This window comes from Meles meles, chromosome 1, assembly GCF_922984935.1.
Source record: "Meles meles chromosome 1, mMelMel3.1 paternal haplotype, whole genome shotgun sequence".
In the NCBI taxonomy this organism is placed as follows: domain Eukaryota; kingdom Metazoa; phylum Chordata; class Mammalia; order Carnivora; family Mustelidae; genus Meles; species Meles meles.
Window position 1 is genome coordinate 115135454 of NC_060066.1, and position 24855 is coordinate 115160308.

Genomic DNA, 24855 nt, shown 5'->3' on the forward strand with positions numbered 1-24855 from the left:
CATGATATATGGTTAGCAAGATGATTGTATTTTTTATAAAAGTGAAAAACTGATATTTATACATTTTTTCATATGCCTAGAAAAATAGTCTGGAAGGATACATATGAAATAATTGACAATGACTGCCTCTGCGAAATGGAATTAAGGGAGGTAGGGGTAGGTTTTCATATTTTATTCTATAGAATTCTATACTGTTTGAATTTTTTTTTTAAAGATTTTATTTTATTTATTTGACAGAGAGAAATCACAAGAGAGGCAGGCAGAGAGAGAGGAAGGGAAGCAGGCTCTCCGCTGAGCAGAGAGCCCGATGCGGGACTCGATCCCAGGACCCTGAGATCATGACCTGAGCCGAAGGCAGCGGCTTAACCCACTGAGCCACCCAGGCGCCCTGTTTGAATTTTTTTATGATCATAGGAATCTACTGTGAGGCAGGGATCATCTTATCCTGCTGATTGCCCTTTGATGAATAAATTAAGGGAACAATCAACAACAATAATATTAACAGTAAATAATACATTTAATAATTAATATTATTAACAATAATATTATTATTGTTATTTATTATATATTATATTATAATATTATATATAATATAATATAATATAATATTATAATAATAATATTATTATTGTTATGTTATTGTTATAATAATATTATTAACAATAATATTATTAACAATAATATTAATAATAAAATTAATAATATTAACAGTGTGCTAGGTACTGTCCTTTGAACTTTACATATGTAAGTCTATCAAATTTTCATAAATATGCTATGAAATAAGTATCATTACCATTTCCATTTTATAGAAGGGAAGACAGACGCACAGAGAGGGTAGCAAGCTGCCCAAGGTAACCAAGTGATGGAGCTGGGGCTGCACCTAGGCAGTTTGACCCAGAGACTGCTCTTACCCCCACTGTACATTGATTAATTGGTGGAATGAATGAATGAATGAATGAATGCTAAAAACAAAGAAAAAAAATGTTTTCAGGCTAAGTCTTTGATAAGTAGAAGAATCAATGAACCAGTAAAACTCATTCCCAGAGCATTCTGCTTAATCAAGGTTCTACAATTTATCTTTCATTGCAAGGTAATGGGCTGTTTATACTCAGAGCCTTCCAATGCTGAAAAGACACTGATGTTAACCGTTGTTGATGAGTGGCTGGGAAAGGCTGAATATTTTAATTTAAAGTAAGTGAAAGAATTAATTACTGGCAAATTAAAAGCCTTCATCTGCCATTTCTCTGCTCCTTGGTCTTCTGCCTTCCGCCCAGAACAATAACATGGGCGTTGTTGAGTTCAAGTGTGGAGGGCTGGCACTCCTTTTCCAAGCTGCCTGGTTTAGCAGTTTGTGCTTACACACAAACTGTGGGTTTCCTGGGGACCTGGAAATGTGATAATGAATTCTGCTCTCCAGAAGCACGTCGATTCCTTGGGGGGTGATTGAGACTCCTCCCCCAAGAAAAAGGCTAAAGTATAGACAGTGAGTTCCTGGAACAGAGGAGGTAGATTTCCTCCCGTTTGTATCCTCAGCAGCTGGAAGAGTGCCCAGCACATAGTAGGAGCTTTGCATAGGACCAGCTGTCAGTACTGTCAGATCCATAGAAATTTTGATGGTATAGAGGAAGTTCTAAGAAAAATAATAAACACTCCTTAATTGACATAGTGTTTTCTGAATTTACAAATTACATTCATTCAGCAAATAGATACTAAGTACGTACTATTTGCAAAGCCTTGTGGCAGATTCAAGTGAATACAAAATAATCCCAGTCTTCAAGGAGCTTATAGTAGAGTTTGAGGGGTATATACACTATGTCAGCTCTGTAACTATAGAATTAAGGAGAAGAATTTTGTAAATCTGATGTCAAGGGAAAACAGCATATCTCTTACTCTTTTTTTCTTATTCTCTCCCTCCTTCCCCCCCTCCATCCTTCCATCTCTAATCTTAGCTATTATACCGGAGTCATTGTGTGGGCTATGCCTATAGGTGCCAAAACTGAAGGGTCTGTGGCAGAAGGAGAACAAATAGAACCATTTCCCTAGGACAATGGGATGTGGTTTCCTGGCAGGGTGGAGGCTGATGGGTGCACAATTGAGTTGAGGGTACGTGTGCACATAAACTGGCACTATTCCAGCTGCTGAGGATACAAACAGGAGGAAATCTACTTCCTCTGTTCTAGGACCCCATAGTGTATGCGGTAGCCTTTTTCCCCAGTGGGGGAGCCCCAACAGTCCCTTAAGAAATCGAGGTGCTTCTGGAGAGCAGAATTCATTATCACATTTACAGTTCCCAGGTGTGTAAGTACAAACTGCTAAACCAGGCAGCTTGGAAAAGGAGCGCCAGCCCTCCACACTTGAACTCAACAACGCCCTTGCTATTGCTCTGGGCGGAAGGCAGAAGATCCACTTGCAGAGAAACGATAGATGAAGCCTTTTAATTTGCCAGCAATCAATTCCTTCACTTACTTTAAATCTCTTCTGTGGGAAGTCAGAAGAAAACCCCACTGGAAAAAGACATGTCAACCTGTTTGATGGGACAAATGACCTATCTGGGGGAGAGGAAAGGAGAGGAGTAATTAAATGAACAATCGTGTTGGTTACCTGATTCTTAACAGTCTTATAGAAAGGGTATAGAGCAGTGATAACTAAGTCTCATAACTGCAGTGGAATTAGAAAGGTACTTGGCCAGAATTTGGACTACACACCCCTCTTGTCTTTCTCCAAGCAGATCTGCACAAGTGCCAAAGTCCTGAACTACAAGAAGCCAGGGATGTTGCAATTCTCCATTTGTTTCCAGACAGAAATAATCACATCTTCTTGAATATTTTTCATGAATGTTTGAGTTTTGGAGGAGACGGCATAGTGCAGTGGTGAGAAGAGCGTGTGTTGACGTCCGGCTACCAGTGTTGAAAGTGCATTGCGTGTCTTACCCTGGATAAGGAGACCCTATGTGGGCAGTAAGAAAGTCAAAGGGCTACTGTTAAGATTAAATGAAATAAGATACGTGAAATACGTGGTATGTGGTAAGAACTCAATGATCGCTAGCCATTATCATGTTCTACAGGAAGAACAAGAAGTCAAGGGTGCAGAACCTGGGTTTGCCAAGTGTTTCCACATGTATGTTCCGGGTGAAGCATGGTGCTTAAGATGGGCTCATACATGGGCTCATACAAATGTGAGTTCAAACACTGGTTTCCTCTTCACCAACTTTCCAAACACAGGGGACTCAGTTAACCTCTGAGCCTCCGTGTCCTCATCTATAAGATGGGGTAATAGCGGTATGTGATGAGTATAAGCATGTAGTGGAGGGAAACTTAAATAATGGAGGTAAGTTGCTCAGCACACACTAAGTGCTCAGTAAGTGTTAGCGAGTAATTAGGACCCTATTTCTCCTCCTAACAGCTCTAGTATCAGGGACCTAAAAGTCTGTATGTCAGAGTCTCTCCTTTTTAGCTGAAAGCATTCCAGAACAGGACTGAGATCCCACTCCAGGGCGAGCAGAGCCCCTGGCTGAGAACATTTTCCAGTGGTGACACAAGGGAGGTGTTTCAGAAAATGAGGTGGAGGCTTCAAAGAGACACACCCTGTGCCTGAGCCAGGAATGAAGATTCTAGCCCCCGAGGCCATAAAGCCAACAAAGGAAATCTGAAGGGAGGAGTCCCTTTGAATCTGGCCCAATGCCACAGTGATCTCTTCAGCTCCGGAAATGGGGTCATTGAAGTGGACATTCTCTTCCGGTGTTCGCTCTGGTTATCAGGAGCAGATGGTGGAGAGGCCCTCATAGGTTTTAATGTGCCCAGAAGGTTTTTGGCTGTCCTTGGAGCTCTGAAGATGCGCATGAAATTACAGAGCATGCAGAATGTGGACTCATCAGGGTGGGGCTGGCTGGGCACTCCTGGAGGAGCCCCACGCTGCTGCAGAACCAGGTGACTCAGCTCTGAGATCTGCTGAATCAGAGAAGACCGTCTGCTTGCAGGCACCTGTAGCAATCGTGACAACAGACGGGAAGGGACAGAATCCCATTTCTATTGTGCCCCTTCCTCCCTCGGCCTATTCACCTTCTCTTCCCCCTCCAGTAGCTGAGACTTCCCCCTCTGAGACTCCCTCTATAGAGATGTCCACTCATTCAACTCTATTTTTGGAGTTCTGTGTATGCGACCTAGATGAGTGTCTACATGTGTCGATGTATAGTGTCCCCCATTGTTCTTGTTAATATGAGTTATCTGTGTCGTCTAGATGTATAGCTATCAGGGACTTACACCAAAGTCATGAAGCCAAACCTAAAAGAAACATGCTGGCTTGCTCAACTAAGGCAAATCTGAAGGTTAAATATTTCTTAGAAGACAACTTAGGAGAAAATACCTTGGTTCAGTTTAAGACAAGCAATAGAATTTTTCAAAAATCACTTCATCTTGTAAGTAGATAATACATTTATAGAATTCAAATTTAAATAAATATATATACATCAAGGTCTATTTTCTGTCTCTGTCCTCAATGTATCCAGTTCCATCCCACCTCCCCGAACTGGTAACCATGTCAGTATTTCCTATGCATTCTTCCAGAGATTTTAAATACATGCACAAGCAAATACAAATTGACAATGCATTCTCTTCCTTTCTACACAAATGAAAGTGTGCTCTATGTGTTATTTTGTAGCTTACTTTTTTTTTCACTTCAGAATCCATTTTGGAAATCTTTGAATTCAATTCATAAGAACTACCCATATTCTCTTTTTACAACTACATAGTATTCCACTACACGGACGCACTATAGTGGATATAACCAATCCCCTACTGGTGGACATTTAGGTTGTTGCCAATTTCTTGCCATAGCAAAGAGTACTACAATGAATAACCAGTTCTGATGGTTCTTACCAAATTGCCCACCTACTGGTGGGCAAACATCACCAACTGATGTTTGCAGGAACAGCACGGGACAACGCCCATTTCCCCTTTCCTTGCTAATACCATACATGAATACACTTAGATTTTTACTAAGTTGGTAGTAAAAAATGGTATTTCATTGTAGTTTGAACTTGTGCTTGTCTTAAAATATGAGGGACATCAAAATTTGTCTGTGAAATGAGTTGCAAATAATTCGCTCCCAATTTATGATCTGTATTTTGACTCTGTTCAAGGATTTTTCTGCTAAGCAAAGATTTTTATTTTTATGAAATTTAATTTTTAAATACTTTACTTTATGCCTTCTAGATTTTGTAACATAATTAGAAAGGTCTTCTCTAAGTTTATACAGGAACTTTCCTTTTAGGATTTATTTTTTTACATTCAATATTTGATTCATTTGGTATGGATCCTAGTATAATTTATTTTGCAAATTCAGTGTGAACCTAAAGGACAAGGAAGTCAGAAGGATGATCTCATGTGGGCTGAAAGCTGGAATCAAAAACATCCAGAAGATTCTTATAGCTTTGCCATGTTTTTCATGTGTCCCTGACCTTCCAATCACAGTTCTTTGGCCCAGAGCTAAATATCTCACCCAGTACAGGTCAATCCAAGCCCTTCTTAGGCATATCTCAACTTGGGACCAGAACAAGAACCAGGCAGTTCTTAGAGGAGATAGACACTAAAAGTAAATCCTGGGAGGGGCGCCTGGGTGGCTCAGTGGGTTAAAGCCTCTGCCTTTCGCTCAGGTCATGATCCCAGGGTCCTGGGATCGAGCCCCGCATCGGGCTCTCTGCTTGGCAGGGAGCCTGCTTCCTCCTCTCTCTCTCTCTCTGCCTGCCTCTCTCCCTACTTGTGATCTCTATCTGTCAAATAAATAAATAAAATCTTAAAAAAAAAAAAGTAAATCCTGGGACTTCCATGGGCCAGGCTTCCTTCTACTAGAGATAGCAAGGTAGTAGTGAAAGAGTAAAATTACACAGAGCAAAAGGGCAGAGATGATGGAATACTATTCAGCAATAAAAAGGAATGAACTATAGAAGTACACAACAGCATGAACCAACCTGAGTGAAAGAAGCTAGACAAAAATCAGAACCTACTATAGGATTCCGTTTACCAAAACTGTTAAAAATGTAAACTAAACTGGAGTGACAGAACTTAGATCAGTCAGTGCCAAGAGAGGGAGGGTGAGGAGAGGCAGAGTGAGGTGACAGAGAGGAAATACAAAGAGGAATACAGAACACTGGGGAGTGATGGATATGCTACTATATTAATTGTGGTGATGGTTCCAGGGGTGGGTACACATTTCAAAAATTATCAGTTGATATACTGTGCATTTATACAGTTCATTTTTGTTTTTGAGAGAGAGAATGAGAGCTAGCACAAACAGGTAGAAGAGCAGAGGGAGAGGGAGAAGCAGACTCACTACCGAGCAGGGAACCCAATGTGGGACTTGATCCCAGGACCCTGGGATCATGACCTGAGCTGAAGGCAGATGCTGAATGAACTGAGCCACCCAGGCACCCCTATACAGTTCGTTCTGTCAGTGATACTCAACAAAGGTGCTTTTTAAAAAGCAGAGATGAGAGGAAAAATTAACACAGAGAGAAGCAGGGAGTATGCATAGGAGGGAGGGAAAACAAGAGAACGAGTGAATTTATATAGTATCTGGTTCTCCTGTTCTAAATGCCCAGCTGATTTTCAGTTTGGTATCTTAACCCAAAATTGTATTCTTGGGGTAATATATTTATCACTTTGCCCAAGCTGAGTTTCTGCAGATAGAGTAATAGAACCACAGCCTCCTTCTTCCCAAGAAACAACCAAAGATTTGACTTTGGCTCCTTTTCTTCCTTACCTTTCACACCCATTTTAGCACCAAGTACAACCAGTTCCACCTGTGAGCATGTCTTTCCCTTGCTCTCTTCCATCCAGACCTGCTGAGAGTCCAAGCTCTCGTTCTCCAGTCAGACTCTTCAGGTCACTCCACTAGGCTCTACCCTCCATATTGTTTCCAAAGTTACATATTCAAAGCACAGATCTGATCCTTCCATCCCTTCTTCTTAAAACAATAGTATCAACAATTGGTGATGACTTAACGTGTTGCCCACTGCAGCTCCCAGCCTGACCCCCGTGTCCCCCTCCAGAGCACTTCTGGTGTCCCTTACTTCCCGGCAGGCGGCTAACCCCAGCTACATGAGGCATATCTGCCCTTGAGTGCTCCTATCCTATTGGTCACCTGACAAACTTCTAACAGAGGTAAAGTCTGACTCAAATATTACCTTTTTATAGCTTTATTTGGCTTTCTCAGGCTGAGTTAATTCCTCCTTCTCGGTGTTCCCATAGCTCTTATCACCTCTGCTGTGGTGATCGATGATGAGTCTGTCTTTTCCAGAAGATGATAAACTTCTGAAGAGCAGGAAGTATGTCTTATCCATCTTTATAAACCCAAAAACTAGCACAATTCACAAAATTGTAGCAGGTGCTTGCTTAATTAATGGTTTTTAATTGATTTGAATTGAGGGAATCAAAACAGATCAATGGTTTTCAAGTCTTCATGAACACTCCTCAAAACAACTCTTATTAAAAACAAAACATTGCAAGAAATCTCAACTTACAATTTGGATAAAGGTGGAACTGATCTGGTTGATGAGTAAATTCATGAGTTGGATCCTGAGGCTATTTTGTCATTCAAGTTTTATTCCTATCTGGATCTGTGCATAAGAGATTTGCTTTCCCGCCACCTTCCCCATCTCCACATCTTTTCCACCACCGGACGAAGACTCCACTGCCCTCTCTAGAAGTATCCCTGACCCTCCTGCATCACAAAAAGACCCCCAAAGACGACAACTCTGTGTTACCAGGTGCACTTGCTCAGCACCTTCTTGTGCCATATCAAATTCCCGGTCATGGGGGTTTGGGGGAGGGAGATGTTCTTGGACAAAAAGATTCCTAACCGCAAAGAAAATTCTTATAGAGAGGCCTCTGGCTGTTTACTAGTTTCCAAAAAGTTACATGAAATTGTAAGTGCATCTCCAAAGTGCCAAGGAGTCTGGGAAATAAGACATTGCTGTTGGGTCACCTCCCATTTATTCTTCCAGAATGCAGAGTCCTAATTTAAAATTTTGAGTCTTTGGTCTTTTATTTTCAGAATTTCAGTTTATAGAGTTGATTCTCATACCATTTTCTGTCTAATAGTATCCAAAGAGTTACCATGTTTTGATCCCCGCCACACACACACAGTTTTATAAACAAAGCTGGTTCAATACAAAAACCAATAGGCTACATTTGGAAGCCTTCGGAACATTTGTGGCATATAGAATTTATGATAAAGATAAAACTGAAGCAATTTCATTGTTTGTAGGCAAAGTGAAGGCATTGGACCTGATGATCTCTGAGAGTTCCTCCAACCTGTGAGTTTATGACTTCTGGGCAGAAGAGAACAACAACATAGGTTTCAAGTGAACTGTGTAAGAAATCAATTGTTCATTGCACAAATAGCATACAACAGCAATAAATCTCGGAAAGAACATTCCAAAAATTACCTTCAGTGCCTCATTATATGTGCAGTTTCATTTTTGTCTTACTTTTCTTACTTTCTAAGCAATGCCACTTGTATGAGGTTTCAGCTGTCATTCAGCACATGGTGTGTGTATTTGTGGTATCTCCCACACCCCCAGGGCAGAGGCCACAGGCTCTAGAGACATTTTGCAAGGTCAATAGGACTAAATTAAGAGAGGAGAGGACTTTTTTCATCTGCTTAAAAATGTGAAGAAAGAGGGTATTGCAAAATTGGATGTGTTGGTTGGAATTCAAAATCCATTTGCCCAAAGCATTATATGGTTGTTTCTCAGGCTAGATCCCCAAAGCTATTTAACCCAAAATATAATATAAAAGGACAATTAACAGCTTTATTTTGATATGCTTAGCCTCATTTATAGAACCATTTTCTTAGGGGGAAAAAAAAAACCCATCCTGTGTTCCGTGATAGGACACCATGGACATACGTCCCTTGGACACAGATCTGCTGCAGTGGGGACGGTTGGGGACAGGTGGTACCAGCCACCCCAAGTTCATTCCGTCTTGACATCTGCCTAAGAGGAGGCAAAGTTGTTCCAAGCTAGGGAACAAGGGAAAGTTACCTAGAAGGGTGGAGTTGTGAATGTCAACTCTTCCCATTCTTATTTTTTTAATTACTCTATAAACTGAATATTCACAACAGACTACTTGTCTTTGCTTTGTTTCAGGATCCTGTTTGAGGACCATGATTGAGAACTCCAAGGTTTTTTTGCTCTTTGTTATAATTAGTAAGTAGTTTTATGTACCTTGATTATAATAAATTTGTTTTTGAATTTCATTGTAATACCTAAATTGATCATTGTGACCAATGGATGTCGGTATTTGGCTGTCAGTGTTTTTCTTCTAACAGAAATGAATGATACAAATTTTTTGAATTACTATGTTGTGGGTTTCCTTTTTAACTACTTGAAGAGAGAAAAAAAACACACACACAGGGATAAAGTGTATTTTGAACCAAACACGAGCGCTCACTTTGGCAGCACATACACTGAACCACACATGAGCTCAATCATTCATTCAACAAACATTTATTGTGTACCGACTTTGGGGCTGAATCCTCTGGAGTACACTAAGATGAATAAATCACCTTTCCTGCATTCATGAACCTTATGAGATACAGCAAATAAAATAGATAAATAAATAACCCTGCTAAAGGTAGAATGAATGAGTAATATGAGAGATGATGGTCCTTCGGGCAACAAAGGAGGGGGAGAAGATATTCATCTGAGACAAGAGAAGTTTCTTGGAGATATTGGACAAGGAACATGCGCTGTTCCTTGTTGGAGAATCAAGACCCAGAAAGTGATGGGAAGGGGTCCCAAGAAGGAGGGAATGGAAAACCGCTGATGGTTTTAGAAAGGGGAAGTGATACGGGTTAGCTAAGTGGTTTAGAAAGCAGACAGACACTAGCTCAACAACGACTACAGTGATTCAAATGAACTTTACATGCCTGAACCATGAGAGACTGGTGTGAACAGAGCACACAGATTCAAGAGATGCTAAGGAAGCCAAGTCAACAAGCCCAGGGGATCCTTTAGAGACAAGAGTGGAAACAGAGATTTGGAAATCAATGCAGATAATTATTGAAATTATAGAATAGTGGTTCTCAAGCTTACTAAGCAGAAGAATTACCCGGAAAGCTTATTTACTTCTGGCTCTGCCCTGTGGATATAGAAATTGAGGAAGATTTAAGTTTGGACTCAGGAATCTGTGTTTTCAAGTCACATCCTAGACGATTTGGATGCGTGTGGTGTACTGATCACACTTGAGGAAACAGTGCTGTGGACTTAGGGACTTCCTGGAGAGTGTGCAAAGAATAAAAGGCGGCTGAGGATGGCAGTTTAAGGAAATGAGGCAGAGAATCTGCCCACTCGAGCTCCTGCCACATGCCACTTGTTTCTCCATGTCCTGGGGTCAAAGGTGGGCCTTCTTGGAGCTTCTAAAGTAAAAGAATACATACACAGAAATTAAATGGTTTTAAATAGAGCCATGGAGAAAATGAAGCAGAATAAGGGCTAGAGAGTGATGAGGCTCCAGGCAGTGAAGGGAGGCGGGAAGGATAGTGTGAGAAGCACTCTCTGATTCAGTAAGGAAAAGCTCTCAGAAAGTGACATCTGAGTGGAAAGCTGAGAAGAGGAGGTGGCCCTGAGATGCTCTGGGAGGAGAGCATTGTAGGTTTGTGTTTGAAGCTTACGATGTGTAAAGCAGATGTGTCAAGATTAGGAGCTGGGAGCAGCTCGGTGTGTTCCGAGAATGGCTGGGGGGCCAGGGTGCAGTGGGGCTGGCACAGAGTGAGTGAGTGAGTGGGGGAGTAGTAGGACATGAGGATGGAGAAGCAAGCAGGAGCCGGGTCATGCCCTTGTAGACCAGGGCAAGGATTTGGGAGTTGAGGGGAGGGGGGAGGATTCCCTGGAAGCTTCGAATAGGAGAATGACAGCAGCTGATTTGCTTTCTGGAAGTGTCACTCTGCCTGCTGTCAAGTGTAGAGAGCAGGTGTGGAAGCGAGAGCCCAGCAAGGAGGCTACTGAAGGGGTCCAGGTGGCGGTTATGGTGGTTGGGACATGGATTGTGGCAGCAGAGATGGTGAGAGAAGGGCAAACCTGACATATGTCATAAGGTAGAACTGACATAACTTGCTGATGGATTAGCTGTGAGATCTGAGGGAAATTTCTAGGTGTGGGGGTTTTTACTCGGTTTTTGGTAGAAGAAACAATTAAAATTTAAGAGATGAAGATGACATAGTATGAAAATAAAGGGGAAGTGGGCTTCCAGGTCTTTTTGGTTTTGGTATCCCTAATGCCTTGAACCATCATGACACACTGTAGGAGCTTAACGAATGTTTACTGAATGAGGGGCACCTGGGTGGCTCAGTCAGTTAAGTTGTCTGGCTCTGGTTTCAGCTCAGGTCATGATCTCAGGGTCGTGAGATAGAGCCCAGCATCAGGCTCCACGCTTAGCCCAGAGTCTGCTGGAGATTCTCTCTCTCCCTCTGCCTCTACCCCTGCACTCTCTCCATCAATCAACCCATCAATAAAATCTTTTAAAAAAGATTTCTTGAATTACTAAAAGACTCACTGCTGCAGAAAAGCTAAGAAGGTGAGGACTGGAAAAAGCCATTAGATGGTAGAGTTAAGAGTTTGCTGGAAGGCAGGTGAGAGGGTGGATTACTAACCAGGTGAGGGACATAGAGGAAATTGCAGTTTGGGGGCCAGGAAATAACAGTGGATGGAGGCAACCGGAAGGTCAATTGTGCAGAATGGACTTGGTAGGGCTGAGCCAACACAGATGACAGAAGGGAGAAGCATATGTCTTGGGTGGTACCAGGACAATTGAATAAGGACTGACAACTGGAAGAAATGTCATAATTACATGCTAAATGATTCTTTTTCAGCCTCCTCTAGGGATGTGTGTGAATATGTGTAGGTGAGTGTTCGTGCTTACACAGTTGTGGGGGTTTGGATTCACAAGAGCAGCATCTGTTAGGAGGAAAGCATGTTCATATCTACAGGGATATATAAATTGTGCCAACAAATTACAGTTGCTAAAACAATGTTCTCCCTTATTCCCTTCCTCCCCTCCTCCCGTCCCTCTCCTCTTCCTTCTCTCATTCCTTGCTTTCTCCCGTCCTTCGAGGCAGGTTTTTAAAGACCTTGAATCGATGAGCTGAGATACTTCCTTGAAAAGAGATTCTAATTTAAATGTCCTGGTAATCAAGAACAGAATAAAGGAATTCTGACCCATGTCATGCCTTAACAAATGAAAGTGGACATTACCTTTCCTGTGATATAAAGTGTATTTCAAAAGAGCTTGAGGCTACTTCCTAACTGATATGTTGGTGGACTGCCCTTCTCACAAGTGTGTTTCTAGGTGGAGGTGAGCCTTATATTCCCACCCATCTGTGCCCTCATTGAACTATTTTGGTCCAAAAATGTGGTTGTGAAAGGCTTGCTGCATTCCAACCAACAGCATCCATTATCACTTGATGGATAGAACCTTAAAGAAGTAGCTCAATATGGGGTGCCTGTGTGGCTCAGTTGGTTAAGCAACTGCCTTCAGCGCAGGTCATGATCCCAGGGTCCTGCTTCTCCCTCTCCCTCTGCCTGCTGCTCTGCCTGCTTGTGCTCACTCTCTCTCTCTGTCAAATAAATAAAAAAAATTTTTTTAAAAAGAAGTAGTAGTTCAATATGTGTAACATTTAATCTTTTTTCAGAGTGGCCCATGAAATTAGTTTTAAGTGTCTCATAAAACGGGACACATTCCAATTTTGTGTTGTCATAAGATTATCTTTAAATAAAATATCATAAAGATGTTTTATCTTGACATAACAAACTACCTTCCGCCCATATTTTCGTACAATTTCCTGAATTTCAGTACATGCCATACCTAATAGAGTAATAATTCCTAAGCGGTCAATCTGCCTATTCTATGCAGACATACAATGGCACAGCTAATACCACGCTGTCTGTTTTTAATGACCTTGAGCCAACAAGCTACAATCCTCCTTTGGAAAGCAGTTCTAATTTAAATACACTGTTAATCGAGAAGGGCGTATTTGCAGTTAATTTAGAAAGTTCTTACCAACCTTAAATCAGCAGTTCTTGACTACAGACACAGTCCGTGGCGGGGGGGGGGGGTGGAATTCACAGAGACACTTTTGGTTGTCATGATGACTGGGAGACGCTATTGGCACTAGTCACCTCCAGTTTCCTGAAGGCTCCTACCAGGCAGTTTCAGGCCCGCATGTATTCTTGTGTTATTCCCTCTTCCTGCAACACCCTTCCCCATCCCTGCATCAACTGTATGTGTGTCTTTATCATTGACTAATTGTGCAACTGTTATCACTACCTGGTTCCGGAACATTTCATCACCCCAAAAGGAAAGCCTGTGCCCATTAAGAAGTTACTCTCCATTTCCATCACCAGCCCCATCCCCTGGAATCCATTAAGCTTTCTGTCTTTATAGATTTGCCTATTATAGATATTTCATATAGATGGAATCATGCCATCTGTTACCTTTGTGTCTGGCTTCATTCACTTGGCATAATGTTTTCAAGGTTCATCCATGTTGTAGAATGTATCAACACATCATTTTATGGGTAAATCATATTCCACTGTATGAACATACAATGTTTTATTCACCCACTCATCTGTTGATGGACATTTGTGTTTTTTCTACATTTTGGCTCTCATGAATAGTGCTAGTATGAATATTTCCGCACAGGTTTTTGTTTGTACCTGTTATCAGTTTGGGGGGTTATATACCCAGGAGAGGAATTGCTGAACCCTATGGTAATTTTATGTTTAAACAGTGGATTGAGCATCTTTTAAGAAATCCCCTCTGAAGTCTCTCTGGACCTGTCTTCCCCCTTCCACCCAAGTTATCCTTCCTTCTGTGTATTACCACTGTAATACCTGAAGTTCAGCACCTGAACTTGAGTTTAACAATCTTATATTTCCTGCCTCCTGTTAGTAGATTATAAACTCCTGAGAGCAGAACCCAGGTCTTATTTTTCTTTGTATTGCTTACGGCAACTCCATTTATCTTCGGTGAATTATAAACTTTTGATCTTTGCTGGGAGAATGACTGTTTTCTGGGTGCAGAAAAAACTTCGCTTCCAACGGCATGACTTTTCACTTGGAGAACCAAGAACTTTAGATGCTATAAAGTGGTAATTGCTGTTTTTAACTATAATTGCTTGGGCTGTGATGGCACAACCCGGGTTGCTATTATATTTATTTAGGCAAAGAAAGAGAGGGCGTATGTGTGTATATGTGTGGGGAAGAAGAGGAGGCTGTATTTTCAATGTTGCAGCTTTTTGACAGTAAGCTACATTTGCAAAAGCTCTCTACCAGCCAATGATCTCAACTGATGTAGGAGGAACTTCTCAGAACTTCATCTTTGAACAAGTCTGATTTGCTGGGCTCCTCCACCGCTACGCCGATATCTGGAAATGCTGCATTTTATAAGTCATAAGTCTGCCTAGAGCTACTAGCATTTTTGGCAATCTTGCAAAATCACAAGGGTTTTAATTAAATTGCTTTCAAAGTAACTTTCCTTAATGGGTCATAGGACAAAATGTTGAATTAACTCAAAGAATTTCCTAATGGAGGGAAAACAAATGGGGGGTGGCTTCTCATGCGATCTTCCTGTAATTGGAACCACCAATCAGAGGTGTCGCATGAGGGCTCCCTAATGGAATGCATTTTTTCCTCTGGATCAGCATTCAACATTAAATGCTGAAAAAAGATTGACTTCCCAAGAGCAAAAGCTCCCAGGGTCAGACAGAGAAGTATGATGCATGGCTTCTTCTTACTAAGAATTTATAATCTGGCTGGAGAGGTGAGAAATAGATGCATAAATGATAATTAGCAAGTTAGGTAACATGTAGGAGCTGCAAGAGTGATATAAACACTTAGCAATATTAGGTGAGGTGATGGGGGTGGGTAAGAGAAAATGCTATTTGAGCAGTCCATGAAGTGTGGAGAAGTGCTTAAGGTAGACAGAGAGGTTGTGTTTTCCAACTAAAGAGCATGATATGTGTCAAGATCATGCAATGTTTAAGGACCCCGAGCCAATTAGTCTAAACGGAGTAGGATATGTGGATGTGGATAAGGGAATAAGGGGAAGCAGGAATAGCATGGATAAATTGGCTCTGAAAAGAGCCTTGAAAATAAAAATAAGTGTAGACTTTATCCTGTAGGGATTGAGAAGCGGTTTGGGCTTCTGAGCAGGAGAGTGACACATTGACGGTTATATTTACAGAAAAGTAATCTAATGAGGTTTTGTAGATTGGTTTGAAGGAAGAAAATAATGGAAATGAGAAATAAGTCAAGAGACTCTTGAAATAGTCCAGGCAAGAATGGAGAATTTGAACTAGAGCAGTGGCAACGGAGATATAAAGAAGGGTGGAAGTAGGAGGTAGAGTCATAAATAAAACTGGGTTTTCTTCCATTTAGACAGACATTAAAAAGTGTTCATTTTATGTTTAATTTATCTATTCCTACTTTATAGTTTCCACACACCACTGTGTTGGAAATCAGGACCTCCTTAGCTGATGAAGGAGTTCAGAATATGACACCCCAAAATATGCCACTTTGGCTTAAGGATTATTTTGAGCTGAAGGCGATTAAAAAAATTGCAGACACAGGAGGAACTCTCTGCCTTCCCCTTACTGGCTAACAGGAGGGGATAAATTTTTCTTTGTAAAGGAAGCACAAATTTCCATTTGTTAAGATGTCTTCCTTTTTAGCACCAGGAAGAGGAGGATACTTTTAGTCACTGGAGATGACTCTTATCACTGGAGACAACACTAAGTTCAGTCTTCATAACAAACCTTATTGAGCAAACAGACTTTATCTACTACACATTTCCTAGTTAACGTCCCACAATTTACTGCCCCAAGAAGCCCAAACTGCACCCTTCTTTCCCTTGTCTAGTCACTTTCCCACCATTTATCACCCTTTGTTAAAGTGGTATATAAATCCCTGGGTCTAACCCCTTCTTTGGGTTTTCACTCCTTTTCTGGAAAATGCCATGTGCAGACTAAATAAACCTTTCTCCTGTTGATCTGTCTTTTGTCATTTTAATTTGTAGGCTCTGGAAACAGAACCTAAGAGGGTAAAGGAAGCCATTTTGTCCCCTACACTGACCATTCAACAATGCGCTTGAACAACTAACCAATAATCAATCATGTGACCTCTTTTATTTATAGTCTGATGCCAAATCTCAGGTGGATTCTTAGTGCCAACTGGCAGTCTGAATACATTTCTCTAGTAAATTTACTGGAGTGTGAGCTCTAAGAAGGCAAGGATTTCTGTTCTGTTCACTGGTGTATCCCAGGAGCCTAGAACAGAGCCTGGTACATAGCATGTACAGTGCATGTTAAGGACAAGTATTTCACACTTTTTCCTCATACCAAAGAACTCAGACTCTTTCACTGCAATTCACACTCAACCTTTTAGTTCACTGAGAAAAGAGAATTGGGACACCTGGGTGGCTCAGTAGGTTAAGCATCTGCCTTCAGCTCAGGTCATGATCTCAAGGTCCTGGGACTGATCCACACGTCAGACTCCCTGTTCAGCAGAGCAGTCTGCTTCTCCCTCTCCCTCTGCCCCTGCTCGTGCTCTCTCTCTCTCTCTCAAGTAAATAAATAAAATTTTAAAAAAGAGAAAATAGAATTAATCTGAGGAGAATATCAACTTACTCCCAAAGCAAAGGCAGCCACACCCTTGTAAACTTACCCGTATTTGTTCCTTTCCATTATCACAAAGGACAATTTCTCTCAGCTTCTATCCAAAGCCAACTCTTCCAAATGTACATGGTATCCCAGCCGCTAGCATAGACTTTACTCCTGAAGTTGACGCCTCTCCTGCATCACCAGTTTTTCCTCTCAATTGGATGGTTCCCAGCAGCATTCAGATTGGGTTAGGAGAAAGCTCTGAGCAGGAAAGCAAAGAGATGCTTTGGCATGTGCTTGGGTGCTGGCATCCTGCACAGCACCATCCAACAGAACAGCCTTTGGGTGGCCTTTGGGCAGCCAAAGCATCTGCTGAAGGAGCTGAGTACAAATTTTCTAATGCATAATTTTGTATCTGACAATTAGCAGGTGTTTAATAAATATTCATTGAGGAATGGATAATATCTCCCAACTTAAATTGTTCCTCTTTTGGCTATAATCCCTCCAGCTAACACCCCATTCCTCATCACCCTTTTACAGCCAAATCCAGAAGAGCATTGTTTCTATACTTACTGTCTCCACTTCTTATCCTCTTTGTCTCTCTTGCTCTCACTCCAGTCATCTTTCATCTCTACCACTCTACTGCAATTTTGAGCTCACTCATGACCTCCAATTTGCCAAATTCAATTCTTAGACCTCATCTTACTTGACCTGTCAAGAAGTCATTTGACCCAGGGAATCATGCCTCCTTCCCTTTACCTCATCAGCCCCTCCTTTTCAATCACATTTGCTGGTTCCTAATCAGCAATTAATTTCGGAATATTCCCACTTCTGCCTTCAGACATCTCTTTTCTATCATACTGACTCCCATATTTTACATCCCATCTATATGCTGATGACTAAAATTTATATCCAGGCTCTAAATTTGAGATTCATGTATTCAACATCTCCTCTTGGATTTCAAATGGACATTTCTCTTTCTCTCTCTTTTTTCTTTTAAATTTCAGGTGCATAGAAATGAATTAATCATAACCTTTGGTTGATGACACACTCATGTTTTTTCAATGCTTGGCCTTCATTAAAATTTTTATTAATTGTTTTAAATAATATAATAACTACCTATGAACCCACAGCCCAATACAGAAAATAGAATGTTGACAATAATGTAAATCATCCTCTGTGGTCTTCATCCATCCCATTCTTGTACCGCTGCACTCACCTTGAACCCCCTCTTACCATCTCCATCACTATAATTATCTCATACACCATCAGCTGTCTCCTGGACTTACACAGTAGTCTTCTAACTGATCTCCTGGCTTCTTCTTTTGCATCCCAGCCAATCAATTATTTTCATTGCATCTGGGATGATTCTTCTTGGTCAGCTCACATAAATTCTCTCTTCATAACTTCCAATGTCTTCCCATCTCATGCAGAGTAAAATCCAAAATCCTTACAATGAATTATCAGGACATATTTGACCTGACTCTTGGTTCTCATCTGCTATCTTCTTCCTCACTGCTCCTTTGGCCCAAAGTCTTGGAAGTTGCTATTCCAACTGCCTAGAGTACTCTTTCCCAAAATATCTTGTCCCTTTCTCTTATTTTATTCAGGTTGTTGCTCACCAGTGACTCCTTAGTTTTTATCAGTAATGCTATTCCTCATCCACTTCCCAAGTCATTTTCCGACTCCCTTATTCTATTCATGACACCCTCTAACTTCTTATATGCATGTTTGTTTATCATCTGTCTTGTTCCCATAGAGTGAATGCTCTATGGGGACAGGGGCCTGGTGATGTTCACCACTCTAAACCCACTACCTAGAACAATATCTCGTGCTTGTTATAGGCTGGGGTCCCTGGGAGGCAGACTCTGAGATAGGGTTTGGTGTGCATGACTTCTATGAGGGAGTATTCTTGGGATGAACAACTATAAAAGGGAAAGAAAAAGAGTTGGTCAGAGGGAGAAGATTCCTTAGCCAACCCAATGGGAAACTCTCAAGCTGAGACAATCTTTCAGAGTTGTACCAAATTGGGGTGACAAGCCTGGGTCTTTGTAAGCCCCTATAGATCAGTCATTCATGGGGTTGCCCTAGGAAGGGGGCATGACCTTGGAGGAAGGGTTCTTCAGCTAAGCAATTGAGTTGTTTACTACCAGCAACACTCTCAGGAGCTGAGAATATAATTCCTTCATTTCTGAAGGAAGATCTGGGTGGCATATCACAATACCCACTATAAGACTCAATGAATTGAACAAATAAAGTCATTGAGATTCCAGAAAAAGAATAGATGGGGTGAGAGTTCATGACATGTAAAAAAGGAAAGAAAGGAAAACCAGGCCAATGATTCCCCAAGCCTAAAGTCCTCCATTTGCCTACAGTGAGGAATGCCTTGTGCTGACGCTCTGTGGGATATAATGTTAAAAGCAACGTGACCCTTGCCCTTGAGAAAGAGAAAGAAACAAAAGCACAAACATACATGGCACCAAGCATGTGTAGCACAAACTGGTGCTCATAGTGGGAAAAGAGGAGGAGGGTGATCGATGTAACGATCTTCACTAAGATAACCTTACAGGTGAAGAAACTGACCCAGAAAGTTGAAGGGACTTCCTCAGGGTCATGCCCCAGATCAACGTCAGAAGTAAAACCTAATGATAAACACACAACCCCTTGCCTCTTAAACATCTGAGTAAATACTTGCCAGAGCCCCTTATGTGATGCCTGATTTCTCCCTTCTTTAATTAATAGATGAGAGTCACTGGCCAACCTAGCTGCTGGGTTAAGCAGACACTCTCACCTAACTGTTACTTACCACTGTGAAGAAGAATGACATCATGCGAGTCAGCTTGGAGTCTGTTTTCCTGTAACTCATGAATGGCAAGCTGAGAAATCAACTATGGGCATTATTGTTGAAGTAAGAGAATAATTTACAAGGTTCCAGCAGAGGTCATTAGCCTCAGCTTGATGGACAAAAGAAAATGCTCTAAGGTTGTGATTTCGGAGAGTGACAAATAGTCACTTGAAACCATGGTTTCAGCTTAAGATTCCAACTTGACTTTGGGTTTGCCCTCAGGTTAACCAATTTCCATTTGCCCAAGCTAATCAACCTGAAGGACAACCTGCCGAACTGCCCTCTGACAGGTTATCCTCCTGCTTGCAATGCCTGAGAGTGCCTGTTCACCCAAACCCTCGACAACCCTTGTTGTCAAACCCGTGGGTTGTTGCCAAGCTGACAGATGAAAATAGCATCTCCCTGTAGCTGTGCTTTGAATTTATCTTACTATAAATGATTTTAAGCAGGCATTCATAATTTTATTTTATTTTTTTAGGCATTCATAATTTTAAAAGACTATTTGTCTTTTATTTACTATAAACTATATGTTCATATCCTTTGCCCCTTTTCCATTGGATTGTTGAACTTCGATATTCATAATAAGGAAATTTCTGAAAGGAAAATTTTATGTTAGAAATAGAAGCCCTTCATTTGTAGTATGAATTCCAAATAACTTTCTCAATTTGTCATTTGCCTTTTGATCTTGCTTATAGCATCAGGGGTGTGTGTGTGTGTGTGTGTGTGTGTGTGTGTGTGTAAGAAACCATCCCAAAACATAATGACTTAACACAACAAGCATTTATTTGCTCATAATGCTAAGGTCTAGCCTCTGCTGAAACCACTGATCTCTGTAGCACAAGGTGTCAGCAGGACTCACCTATGCTCTGAAGTCACCCAATGGTTGATGGCCTCAATCACAGGTCTGGTAGTTGACTATCGGTAGAGCTAATGGAGATCACTAGTCATTCAGCAATCTAACCTAGTATTCATGGTGGTCACAGGTCTCAAAACATAGCAAGAGAGCAAAGCACCAATGCCCAGGTATTTTGAAGCTTCTACTTGTGTCATATTTGTTATTGTCCTGATGGGCAAAGCAAGTAACAAGGCTAAGGCTAGAGTCAGGGTAGGAAAGGACTACCCATGGGTATGAATAAAGGCAAGAAATTTGGGGCACCTGGGTGGCACAGTCAGTTAAGTGTCCAACTCTTGGTTTCGGCTCAGGTCCTGATCTCAGAGTCTTGGGATGGAGCCCCGTGAAAGGGTCCATGCCCAGTGTGATGTCTGCTTGAGATTCTCTCTCCCTTTCCCTCTCTCCTTTCCACCTGTACTCTTTCTTTCTCTCTCTCTCTTCTAAAACAAATAAAATAAATCTTTAAAAAGAGGGGCACTTGGATGGCTCAATCGGTTAAGCCTCTGCCTTCAGCTCAGGTCATGATCCCAGGATCCCAGGATCGAGCCCCACATTGGGTTCCTTGCTCAGCAGGGAGCCTGCTTCTCCCTCTCCCCTTGCCCCTTTTCCCCCACTCATTCTCTCTCACTCTCTCTCTCAAGTAAATAAAAAAATCTTTTGAAAATAATAATATATCTTTAAAAACAAATAGAAGGAAGAAACTTGTGACCATTTTTGCAGATAATCTACCACACTTATGGGATTTGTTTGTTTTGGGTTTTGGTTCTTTATCTTGGTGTTACTACTTGTCAGTTTGTTTTTCTATACAGTTTTAAATTTTTATATAATACAATTTCATGGATTCTGAATCTTGAGCCATAGGTAGAAAGCCCTTCCCCACTCTAAGGTTATAAAGGTAATTCCTATTTTCTTCTTTTATGGCTTCATTGCTTACATTTAAACTTTGATTCACTTGAAATTTATCCTTGTGTTCACTCCACATTTTTACATATATATAATATACACATGTATTTTAAAAAAATATTTTATTTATTTATTTGACAGAGAGAGAGATCACAAGTAGGCAGAGAGGCAGGCAGAAAGGGAGGGGGAGGCAGACTCCCCGCCGAGCAGAGGGCCTGAAGCAGGGCTTGATCCCAGGACCCTGAGATCATGACCTGAGCCAAAGGCAGAAGCTCAACCCACTGACCACCCTGGTGCCCCTATATATGTATTTTTTTAAGGGAGAGAGTATAAGTGGGGGTGAGGGGGAGAGGGAGAGAGAGAATCTCAAGCAGGCTCCATGCCCAGTGCAGGGCTCAATGTGGGGCTCAATCTCACAATCCTGAGATGGAGATCTTAACTGAAATCAAGAGTTGGGTGCTTAACTGACTGAGCCAGCCAAGGTCCCCACATTTATATTCTTAACTAACAAATAGTCCTCTTCTATTTGGGAAGGTTGCTGTGTCAGTCAGGACAGACCAAGTCGTACCCAATTACAAACAAATCCTAATCTTGGTGGCTTTTAACAAGAAAAATTTATTTCATGTTAGATGTCCGTCAGGGTTTGGCATAAGCTCTGCTCCACAGCAACTTTGCTCACATGGGCCCAGACTGATGAACCGTCCTCCATCTAGAACACTCCCAGTCTTGTGCAGGAGAGAGACCATGAGCCAACACAGATGGCCTCTCCCGGCTTCCTCTTGGAAGTCACACACATCCCTTCCACTCTCATTTCATTGGCTAACACCAGTTGCACAACCAATCTTGATGTCAATGGGATCCTCCCCTGAGGAGGGACAGTAAATATTTGAGAACAACTTTTCAGTATTTCATAACTGTTGTTTCTGCTAATGTGCAGCTTTGTTAAGAAATGCCCACGGAACCCGAAGCAGGCTGGGGACCGCATCTTACCAGCTAGTGAAGGAACATCGCTGCTAGTCTGTGGTTATACCTGCCAGAGGCAAACGAACCACAACCCAATATCTGGTCCCCGGATCTTTTATCCACTCAGATCGGAAGGCACAAGTATAGTCTAGAGCAGCAGAGGACAGAAAGGGAGGACGGGGGGGCCTCACCTAGGGGACTGTTGTGAGTTGAATTATGTCTCCCTAAAAAGATATATTGGAGTGCTGACCCCCAGCCCTTATTCGGAGAAGGGGTCTTTACAGAGATACTCAAGTTAAAAGGAGCTCAGTAAGATGAGTCTTGATCCAATATGGCTGGTATCTTTACAAAAAGGGACATTTGGACACACACATGTACCAAGGAAGATGATGCAAATACACAGGGAATCGACAGCCATCCACAAGCCAAGGAGGGAGGCCTGGAACAAACTCTTTCTTCACAACCCACAAAAGGAACCAACCCTACCAACACCTTAGTGTCAGACTTCCCGCCTACAGGACCATGAGATGAATCGTATCTGCTGCATAATACAGTTCTCGGTGACAGCAACCCGAGCAAACAAATACAAGGAGCATCTCCATTTGCTTGGGAGGGGTCTTCTCTATGCTCTTTTGGAAGGGTTTCTGGAGCCACACCAGATTAGCAGGAAAGATGTCCATGACCAGCTAGCAACGCTGTCCGTGAACATGGAGTGGGGAGCGGTGCTGAATTTGGAGTCAGCTGGTAAGGAAATGCATCTAGGCACTGGCACATTGGGCCTTGGCCATGAAAACAGGGGCTTTGCTGAAAGATGAAGGAGGGAGCACTGAGAGCTAGCATGGCATCTGCGGGAATACTGGCCCCTAGCCTGCCCAGTGAGAAAGCAACCAGCCCTTTACTAAAAAGACAGCACTAGCAACTAGCAAGAGAAAGTCCAGGTCTCAAACAAAATGATAACTCCTTAATATTTTACCAGATGTCAGCATCCCCTTCAATTATCCTTTTTGAAGTTTTCTGTATTAAGATGACAATGTCTGCTCTCCCCAGCTCTGTGGAGTATTATGAGATCTCTTTGCCTCCAGCTGAGTATCATAACATTCCAAAACCCCACTAACCATAAGGTATCACTCAGGACAAGTCTTAGCTCATGCTAGTGTATCAGGGAAAGGCTGAAATAGGTGTGAATAGGCTCAGAGGTGTGGGTGTAGTAGCTGCTTTGGGCAGCTGAGGGCCCCTCTTTCTTTCTTTCCTGATGGGTACATTCAACAGCAAACTCTTGTATGTTAAATCTGAGGAGTGTGTGTGTGTGCACGCATGTGCACACGTGTGTGTGACATGGCTCAGCATACCAGGTGCTCCATGAAACACCATTCCAATTTGAAAGCAAGACACCCCTTTTACTGTTGACTCCACAGGTCCCGGCAGTAGTAAACGGTGAGATGACATCAGAAGGGACTCCAAAGGCAGCCATCGCCAGAAAGAAATCCAGAGCAGAATAAGATGAAGGAAGAGCCTGTCTATTGCTGATGTAACAAACCACCCCCTAAACTGTGGCTTGAAAAAACAACCATGTTATTTGTTCATGATTATGGGGGTCAGTAATTTGGGCTGGGCTCAGCTGAGTGATTCTTCTCGTCACCCAAGGTCATTCACATGGTGGTGGCCAGCTGGTCTGTCAGTGGGGGCTGGTTGATGTTCGGGAATGTCTGCTGGTTTGGCTTTCCTCTGTTCCATAGACTTTATCACAAGGTGGCAGGAGAGTCTTTGGCAGCCAGAGAGGGCAAGCGCGCTGCATTAACCCTTCTGCGACCTCTGCTTACATCACATGGTGGCCACGCCCAGAGCCCGTGTGGGAGGGGCTTGCACAAGGGCTTAGATCCACCAAGCCCTGGTTCCTTGGGGACCTTTCAGTGTAAGAATCTTCCACAGTTTGCTTTCCTGGGAACCTTTGTAAAAGGTGCAGAAATTTTCCAAGATAACCCTTGCAGACATCCGGAGCTTCTGCGGTAGACGGCAACGATCCCTTTATCACTTTCATTGCTGTGATCCCATCTGTACATGCAGGTGAGTGGGCCTGGGGAAGCCCAAATTATGGACTTCGGTCAAATCCCTGAGCCTCAGTTTCCCATTTGTAAAACTCACCCCATAGGGTTATGGTAAGGCTCGCGCGAGCTCATAAAGTACAAAGTCATCTGTGGGTAGTCTGTCAGCCAGGAGAGGCTATGAGGGAAAACCTCTAAGCTGGTGCCCAGGGAAATGTGCAGATACTCAATGACAAAAGAGAGCTCTGGGAGACTGGGTTGTTGAAAGAATTTTTTTTTTAATTCATGAGAATCTTCGAGAGACATTAAGTTGGCCTTGGTCTCTGTGTCTCTCTCCCCAAGATTGACAAGGAGAAAACAGAGACTGTCTTTTGTTTCACACATCTGCTTTCCTTTTGTGCTAATTCTAAATTGTTCCTCTAGCTCAAATGCAACGTGTTCTCTCCTGCTTGGAATTGTGTCGATCCAGCTCACAAGACATCTCCAGAAAGTGTTTGATGGATCACACCTCAGGTTGATCCCTGCTCACCCATCCATCAAACATTACCACGTCCTTT

General features: G+C 42.1%; 1 protein-coding gene across 1 annotated transcript in view; it reads left to right on the top strand.

Annotated features, from left to right (window-relative positions):
* The first annotated feature begins 10907 nt into the window (after positions 1–10907).
* The window catches only part of VTCN1 (V-set domain containing T cell activation inhibitor 1), a 74795-nt gene continuing 60847 nt past the window's right edge, over positions 10908–24855 (top strand). Inside the window, exon 1 of the mRNA XM_046019651.1 lies at positions 10908–11060. Within this exon, the coding sequence (XP_045875607.1) occupies positions 10908–11060 (153 nt within the window). The remainder of the gene's footprint in view (positions 11061–24855) is intronic.